Source organism: Geotrypetes seraphini, chromosome 2 (assembly GCF_902459505.1).
Source record: "Geotrypetes seraphini chromosome 2, aGeoSer1.1, whole genome shotgun sequence".
NCBI classification, from domain to species: Eukaryota; Metazoa; Chordata; class Amphibia; order Gymnophiona; family Dermophiidae; genus Geotrypetes; species Geotrypetes seraphini.
Window position 1 is genome coordinate 147,011,141 of NC_047085.1, and position 9,473 is coordinate 147,020,613.

A 9,473-nucleotide genomic window follows, 5' to 3' on the forward strand; every position below is an offset into this window, starting at 1 on the left:
CCATTCAAAGAATTCAATCAGATTCATTTGGAATGATTTACCTTTAGTAAATCCATGTTGCCTTGGATCTTGTAATCCATTAGATTCTAAGAATTTCACTATCCTTTCCTTCAGCAACATTTCCATTATCTTATTGTTGATTTCTTAGGGGTCCTTTTTTTAAGGTGCACTAACCGATTTAGCACGCTAAATGCTAAGACAGCCATTATATTCCTAAGGGCCTTTTAGCATTTAGCGCGCACTAATCTTTAGCATACCCTAAATCGGTTAGTGCACCTTAATAAAAGGACCCTAGTTAAGTTGCTAATGGGGTAGGAATACGTGAACCAAGGTTCCCTAAGATTGCTAGTTATATGCTGGGCTATGCTAACATTTAGGGTTTTTTTTTATTGTTATTAGTAGGTTTCCTTCTTTGGACCCAAGTAAACTGTATTTTTAAGAGCTAATTACTGATTGATAGAGATGTCCTAATTAAATTTTTAGCCTCCTAATCGGTTCAAGAGCCTATAAATCAAAGGTCAAACCAGGGGTGGGTGGGAGAAAATTAAAATCTAAATGAGGTTGCCTGCATCTATTAGTTGTATCTTATACCGATACTATTTTTATTTTTTTTTAATAGTTCCTTTAAATGCTAGCCTATGGAACTGTAACGGAGACTTTAAATACTAAAAAAAACTGCCTTTGGTAAGTGAGCAGAATAACTTAAAGTCACTGAGGTTACCTATTTAATTCTAAGTCTACGTTTCCTCAGCAAACACATACCAGTAAAGTTCTCTCTCGCTGGAAGTCCTATCGACCATGGGGTAGGGGGAGAAAGGATAGAAAACTGATGGACTATGAGTGGGAAGAAAGGAGGCAGAAGACAGAGAATCAATGATTTAGGGCTCCTTTTACTAAGGTGCGCTACGCATTTTAGCGTGCGCTTAATATATGCGCGTGCTAAACGCTAATGCACCCATTATAAGACTATGGATGTGTTAGTGTTTAGAGCACGCTAAAATGGCTAACGCACCTTTGTAAAAGAGGGGGTTAATATATCAAGACAGAGCTTTATATTAGATAAAAATATAAACATACATTTGTCTCACTGATTGCTTAGTGTCAGTGTTGTGCCCTGCCAAGCCCAGCGATGTGGGTATGATTTCTAGTGCAGGTCTTCCACATCTTGGACTGGCTGTGTGAAGGGAGAGAAGTTGTGGAAGCAGTGTTTATGATCTGAGGGAGAAAAAAGGAGAAAGAATCACAATCATTTCTAACAGTGGCCAGATTTAGAGTTCTGTAATTACAGTATTCCTGAATACACCCTAATGAATGGTCTCGACCTAAAAACTGTTTATGATGATTGGGTTAGATGCAGTAAGAGGAGATGTACTGTAGGTTTAAGATTTATTAACATTTGGATATACTTCCTTATAGAAGATGCTTCTTTCTAGGGGGCTTACAAAGCATAAAGTAAGTGGGGATAGACACTGAAAATCACTGATGTAAAACCAACTTGTTTATTTCGGAAAAGGACACAAGCAGAAACAATGGAGTGTCCATTGTCCGTTCCCACTTCCTTTTTGTGCGTGCGTTCTCTGTCCTGTTGGACTTTTTGGTGTTTACTTACAAAGCATAAAAACATTTAAAAGAAATATTTTAAAGAAAAAAAATTAGAAGAAAGGATGGGAAAGTAGGAAGTACATCATTATCTTAGAGGAATAGGGATGAATACAGGTGCATCTGCTTCCGTCCTCTCTCTCATGTAGTAGTGAAGAGGCATAGCACTAGATCCCAACCTGATAGAAGCAGAAAGGAGCAAAAGGAAAATGCCTACCTCCTCCCCCAAAAGAAACATATAAATATAGATATTTGCTGTCTAATTTATCAACACCCAAAATAGAATGCCTAGTCATGAAGAAAAAGTAGACATTTGAAACTTACCCTTCCCCTTCTATTAAACTGTGCTAGCAGTTTGTAGCAGAGAGCCACGCTGAATGGCCCGTGCTGCTCCCGATGCTCAAAGGAACTCTATGAGCGTCAGGAGCAGCGCAAGCCATTCAGTGCGGATCACCGCACTAAAAACTGCTAGCGCAGTTTAATAGAAGAGGGCCTTAATGTTAAGCTAGAATTCTGAAGATGGTCTGGAAGGATTTGATATCAAATGAAAACCTGCTTTGGAGTAGGTGTAAATGTGCGTAGAAGATTGTAGAGAAGCAGTTTTGTAAGATTTTAAGATTGCTCAGTGATTTAAGAAGGTTCTGAAAATCAAGCTTAATTGATATTGCCGAAGGTGAATGTTAGATCATTTAATTTTTGCTATTTGAAATGTTTGGACGTCAGGTTATGATTATGTTTGTATTTTGTAAACTGCTTAGGTTTAAGCGGATTTGAAAATTTTAAATAAAATATAACAGCACATAACTTGCACTGTCTTTATAAAATAGGTATAACACATGTACTTTTGTGGCTTCCCAGAATAGATGCATTACTCAAAATTACCCATATAGCATATCGTTCTTTTTACCACAGTGTTCTTGTCTTTTAGGCATCTTCACTGCACCATACGAGGGTCGCTACCTTATCTCAGCAGTTCTTACTCCTGAAAGAGATCACTACGTGGAAGCAGTGTTGTCAGTGTCCAATATGAGTGTTGCACAATTGGACACTTCCGGTTATAGAAGAGAATTGCTGGAATATCACAAACCAAGTATAGGAAAACAAACTTGCAGTGGCCCTGGGACCTTTCATCTTGCTCTTCATCTGAAAACTGGAGATGAAGTCAATGTTGTCGTAACGGGTGGCAGATTGGCCTACACAGATGCCGATGAAATCTACTCTACGTTCAGTGGCGTGTTTTTATATCCGTCCCCTTATCACACATAGCTGCTAGCTCAGAGGGGCAAGACACTTGAAAAAATTGTAATAAATATTTGAAGCTTTAATATATTCATTTTATACACTTGGTTTATGATGGTATTGTGCTCTTTGCTGTCCTGCAGAACTTTAAACACCATTCGAAGATGGAATGCTCAATAATTGTCACAGTAACTTTGATCTGAATAACAGCATCTTCCATCATGGAATTGTATTTTTTCCACTTATAGCTAACTTGTGCCCAAGTGTCCTTTAAACATGACTTCACAGACTGGTTTCCTACACTTCTAAACAATCAGTTTGTATTGTACAGAAACATGTCCATCCTCTCGTATTCAGTTTTCTCAAATGGGTTTTGTTTTGAATATGTATTCATGCTGAATTATTAATCTTCCACAAAAAGTATTCCCTTCTTGTTTTGCTAAGCCGAGTTGGTGTCTAGAAATTCATGATCGACAGATTCTGTCAGGAGGGTGTAGACTCCCTTGCATTTTTACCTGTTGTTACCAGCTCATTCAATTTTGTGGGCAGATAACATATCTTTGTTATGAGGCAATTTTATAACATCATATTTGCATGTATGTGGCTTCCTATAAACTATCAAATCTGTTTTAGAAGGAGTTTAAGCTCAGAATAGCTAATTGGGAGGTGTGGTTTTTATCATTATGCCAGAGTGCAATACCATTATACATACATGTTTATCCTACCACCCTTAGTGAAGAATTACTTATGCTATAGTTAAAGTAGACGCTTTTGACATGAAGTGCATATTTTGCTCATAAAACACAGGTACAGGGGCAGAGTTTGGATGAAGCTTGGGTGGAGTGCACATGTATGTGCTGAGATTGTAAAACATGCTTAACTAACTAAAAGGTTCTCACCGAACCAACAAAGTTGGGGCAGTCTCCATTGAGGGCTATATACTTAGTCCAACGATTTTCTACTTTTTTGTGTTTGGTATTTTTCTGATGGAATGAAAAAAGTGGAAAATCACTGGACTTAGGGGCTGTTTCTACAAACAGGTGTCCTAATTGTAGGCGGCAGTAGGCATCCTACCTCCATCTTGCAGCTCATCGGGATCACGTTTTAAGAAAAAAAAAAAAAAAACCTCCCTGAGGCAGGATGCCTACACTGTAAGCATTTGTTGCAGGTCTAGGGAGACAGGTAGGGACATCTAAGCTTGCCCAAGGCTGGGCGTGGGCGTAGTTTCACAAGGAAGTAGCCTTGGGTGAGTTTAAGCAGCCCTAGGCTTCTGCCTAGAGCTGTGACAGATGCCTGAAATGTAGTCCAGCAAAATGCTAGCCTACATTCCAAATGCTAAAAGTAGACACGACCGGCTGAGCTGATCACAGCATGGGAATCCCCGATCAGCTGAGCCAGCAGGACTCCTTGAAGCTGTGGCTTCAGGGAGTCCTGCCAGCTCATCTGATTGGTGGGGTGGGGAGGAATACTCCTGCCAGGATCAGCTGAGCCGGCTCTGGAAGAGAACCTCCCGACATGCACCCTGAAATCAGCAGGAGGGATATCCACTTTCTCCTGCATAATACTGCTCGACAACCCCCATCGCAATTGACAGGAGGGATGCCAACTTCCTCTAGCCCCTTAAACCCTGATACCTCCAACTCTGAGATTGGCAGAAGGGATGCCCACTTCCTCCTGCTGCCGGCCTCCTTGAACCCCAGACACCCCCTACTGCCAACAATCCCAACCCTCCCAAACCTCAACATCCTACCCTGACACCCCTAAGTCCACCCCAACACCCTCCCCCGTACCTTTCTGACGTAAGGCTGGCTGAAGGGATGCATATTCCCTCCAGCCGGCAGGTTGTCTCTTCAAAATGGCAGGCCTTCCCCGTCCCAGTGCATCCTGGGATGCACCAGGGCGGGACCTAAGACCCTGATTGGGCCAGTTGCCTAAGACCTCTCCTGATAGGCCAATCGGAGTCTTAGGCCATATCCAGTGTATCCCATGATGCACTGGAAAGGAGGCTTAAGGCCCTGATTGGGCCAGATGTCAGAATGCACCAGGAAGGGGAAGGACCACCAATTTGAAAAGGCAGGCCTGCTGGCCAGAGGGAGTAGGCATCTCTCCAGCGGCCTTACTTCAGAAAGGTACTGGGGTGGCGGGTGGGTGGGATGTTGAGGTTTGGGCGTATCAGGGTGGGGTGTTCAGCGGTTTTGGTGGCAGGAGGGCGTGGCCATTCCTCTGGCAGAAAGGTACAGGGGATCTCGGGGTGGGATGCTGAGTGGGCATCCCTCCTGCCAATTTCAGGAGTGCATGTTGGTGTTGGGGGAGGGGGGCATCTGCTGCAGCTAGCTCAGCTGATAGCAGCAGGGGTATTTCCCCCCAATCAGCTGAGCCAGCAGGACTGAAGTGCAGCTTCAAAGAGTCTTGCTGTGATCAGCTGAGGGCAAGGGATTCCTCAGCAAAGATAGGTGGCTAAGCTACCTATCTTTGTGATCAGGCTAAGGCATGATTCTCTAACCAGCGCCAGTGACAAGGGTGCCTATTAGAGAATTGGAGGATTAGACATCTATATGTTAGGACAGATGCGATTCTGCATAAGACTTCTGTGGCTGCTTCTTAGGTGGCTGCCAAGACTGGTGTCCTTTACAGAAACAAGCCTTAAGTGTATAGTCCTCAAAGGAGACTGCCCCAACTTTGTTGGTTGGGCTAGCACTTTTCAGCAGTTTCTCTTATGCTTATACTTAAACATTTATGCCAACTTCTGCTAGTATTTTATAAAGACAAGAAGGTGCCTACTAGTCTTTATCAAATTAACCTAAAATGGGCACCTGAGAACATGCTTATAGGCATCACTTTATAAAACTATCCTATCTAAGATCATTTGGGGGGTTATGGGATGGTGGTTTGGAACAGGAGCAGTAAATGCTAATAAAACCTGAAGTTTCTAAAATATTAGTATTGATCAAATATATAAACTAAAACCTTCATATTTTGATATATTTTATACACTGATTATTTTGCAGGATAGCACATAATGCATAGCACAGGACCCCTCTTAGGCCAAAGCTATTGATCACTCTGGCTGGGCATCTTAATTGAAAAAGAGTGATTAAAACAAATGTAGAAAGCATAGGGAAGGATTTCAGAAATGGCAGCCTAAGCCACTGCATTCCTATTTCTGAAGGGAATCCTTCCCTTCCGTGCTCTGTCTCTGCCTTTGAGTACTAGAATCTTGAATCAGGCTTTAGCAAAGCAACTCCAAGTCCAACCACTTTAGTAATTTTGTAGGGGATTGCTGAAAAGGCCTCAACCCAACCAAGAAGAGAATGATATGGAGCCATGAAACATACAAGTTATTCCACACTTTCATATCATTGAAACAAAAAAGTGTGGAATAACTTGCAAGTTTCATGGCTCCATATCATTTTCTTCTGAGAACTTTTCAGCATCCCCTCGTAAAGTTCATAGTAGCACTGTTTGTGCCATTATGCAGAAAGAAGCCTAGTACAACACAAATACCCAATATTAGACAAGTGTGTTAGGTAGGGTTTGGGCAGTTTGAAGCAGTCCATATTGACAGAACTAGAGGAGCACTGCACAGGTAAATTGCTCCTTAAAGAAAGAATTAGGAGAAAGTTATTAGTGTAGGCTAATGTTACGTTAGGTTATTTTACCACAGATTATTTAGACAGCAAGACCATGTGCTAAAATAAGTTAGGTTAACAGTGGCTCACATTGATAACTCTCCCTCCACCCCCGGACTACAGGTTCTTAGAGTTTAAGGAAACAAGGGATATTAATTCATCAGTGTGCATTGGTTTCAAAATTTTAGGGCTCCTTTTACAAAGGTGCGCTAGCGGTTTAATGCGCGTAATACCACACGCTAGCCGCTACCACCTCCTTTTAAGAGGCAGTAGTTTTTGGCCAGCGCGGGGGTTAGCGCGTGATGAAAAGTCACGCACGTAAACCCCGTTAGCACGCCTTTGTAAAAGGAGCCCTTAATGCACACAAAATTGGCTGCATATACATAAGGCATGCATAACACATGGATAATTGATCTCCGTGTATTAAAAAAAATAAAACAAACATGAAATGAACACCCATAAATGATGAAAAAATTTTCAGAAAAAAAATCTAACAAACCAAAAGTAGTTTTGATCATGTATGTCCCTAAAAGGAATAACTTCTGAATTACTAAGATTTAACAGGAAAGGAATGGAAAGCAAAGATGAAAATGTTAGAATGCCCTTGAATCACTCTATGGTATGGCCACAGCTCGAACAGTGTATGTAGTTCTGGTCGCCATATCCATAGGCAGTGGAATGCTTTTTTGTTTGTAGGGGTCAAAAGCTCTGCCCTAGACCCGTCCAAGCTCCACCTCAGACCCCACCCCCATAATAACAGTACTAATTCAATGCTATTTCTTCCATTCATTCTTCATATACACACAATATAATTTTATAATCTGACTTTCCCTCCTTCCAACCCCCTCCAGTATGGCTATTCTTATGTGTTTTTTTTTTTTTTACATTAACCTTTATAAAGCTAATTTCCAAGTGGTTTAATTGTTTGTTTTGGGTTTGTTTTTTTTGTCTGTACTGGCAGTGGGAGGAAATCATTGTCCTTAGTTAATCCCTAAATCTTGAGGCATGTTTCTCCCTTTTCCATTCAGAAATTCTACCCATTGCATAAACACACTCATTACAGCAGTTTAACACTAAGCTGGGGATCTGAGACAAATAAGAGGGGAGGCTTTCACTATGTTTTCCACTTAATAGCTCTTTGAGACTCTGGCCTCTTACTGTACAGTATATGCCCTTAATTTGGCACCATTGTAAACCTTGCTTATTTGGAAAGTTTTGCTCAGATCATCTGGGACAAAGAAGCTCCTTCCAACTAGAGAGTGACACAGGGACACAGATTCATCTCTGTTCCTTCACCATCCCCACAGTGAAGTACATTTTTCTTCTCTGTCCCCTCATCGTCCCTGATTTTTTCATCCCTGTCCACTCACTGTCGGTGCAGCCTTAATTTTCTTCCCTGCATCCCCTGGTCAAAGCATAAAGATGATTTTATGAGCCTAAGCTATTTAAAATAAACATTTTAAACAAGACTCTCACCAAATGCAGAACAAGGGGTCACAAATTAGAAACAAAAATTAGACAAAAATTGAACTGGGAACCCCAAAAAGCTAAACTCTGCAAATAACACTGGAGAAAACCAGAAATGTATTTCCTTTTCTGTGGAACACAATACAAAGACATCTGCTATACACATTTCCCAAAGATAACATACTGTATTTCAGTCAATAAATTCAAAATAAAATGCTTTTTCTTTTTACTTTGTTGTCTGGAGATTAATTTTTCCATTAAGTCAATTCCAGTTTCTATTTATTCTGCTTTAGTGTCTTCTGCATGCCTCCATCCCCATATGCAACCTGTTTCCCACTCTTTCTCATTGCTCACCATCTTGCTATCTCATTCCCTCCCTTGCTGCAAAGGGAATGGGAAGAGAGAGGTGGAATCTAGGCCACATCTCTCCCACCCCTTCTACTGCCAAGTCCAATATATTTCCCTCTCTCATCCCCTGGCTCCTGTACAGCATCTTTTGCCCCTCCCAACCAGCCCAATGCCCAACATTTCTCCTTTTATCAACCCTCAACACTATTCTGCATCTCTTCCTTCCCTCCATCATTATTCCTTACATCCCTTCCTATTTCATTCTTCCCTCTCCACAACATCCAATATTTCTTTCTCTTTTCTCTCCACCACTATTATATACAATTCTCCCTTTCCCCATGTGCACCATCTCTCTTACCCTCCCACTCCACGCACCTATGTCCAACCATTCTCCCTTTCTCTTCCATCCCCTAGGCAGCATCACTCTCTTCCTCCCTACCACCCCACCCATGCATCTGTCCTTCCCTGCTTTCCCAACCCATGCAGAATCTGTCCATTTCTGCCTTCCCAACCCTCTCCCAGTCCGTGCAGCATCTGTCCTTCCCTGTCTTCCCAACCCTCCCAGTTCATGCATCTGTCCTTCCCACTCCCTCCCCAGCCTGTGCATGTCCTTCCCTGCCTTGCCAATCCCCTCCCACCCTGTGCAGCATGTCCTACCCTACTTTTCCAACCCCCTCCCAACCCATGCATCTGCCCTTCCCACCCCAGCCTGTGCAGCACCTGTCCTTCCCTGCCTTTTCAACAGCCCATGCAGTCTGGAATGGATACAATTAATATTGTGCAGCAAATACCAAAACAATTGCAGTGTTTCTTGGCCCAGGAAAAGGATTAAATATCTATTTAAAACTATTGCTTATTTTTAGTGCAACATTAGAATAATGCAACAATAGAATATTAATCCTTACCTTATACGAGGTAAAGCAGCAGAAGCCATATGGCTGCTATCAGTAGTGGGGCTGGATTGGGATTGATCAAGGGGAAGCGATATGAGCTCTGTCTTCTGTTCCAGTCGAATAAGTGCCATAAAAACATTCAGAAGATTCAGAGCTTCCTTCTGAATCCCCTGAGGGTGGGCCACTTTTGCTTGATGGAATTTGATTGGTTGAGCAGGCAGGCAGGAGAGACTGCCTGTTCAACCAAACAAATTCAGAATAGTGCCATCAGGGCTGGGTGAATCCCACAACCAGCTGT

The 9,473-nt window shown here is 42.1% G+C and overlaps 1 protein-coding gene across 1 annotated transcript in view; it reads left to right on the forward strand.

The window, feature by feature from the left end:
- EMILIN2 (elastin microfibril interfacer 2) overlaps positions 1–7,033 on the forward strand; it is a 118,505-nt gene extending 111,472 nt beyond the window's left edge. Inside the window, exon 8 of the mRNA XM_033933971.1 lies at positions 2,528–7,033. Coding sequence (XP_033789862.1) covers positions 2,528–2,865 — 338 coding nt within the window. The 3' untranslated portion in view covers positions 2,866–7,033. The remainder of the gene's footprint in view (positions 1–2,527) is intronic.
- Positions 7,034–9,473: the final 2,440 nt, after the last annotated feature.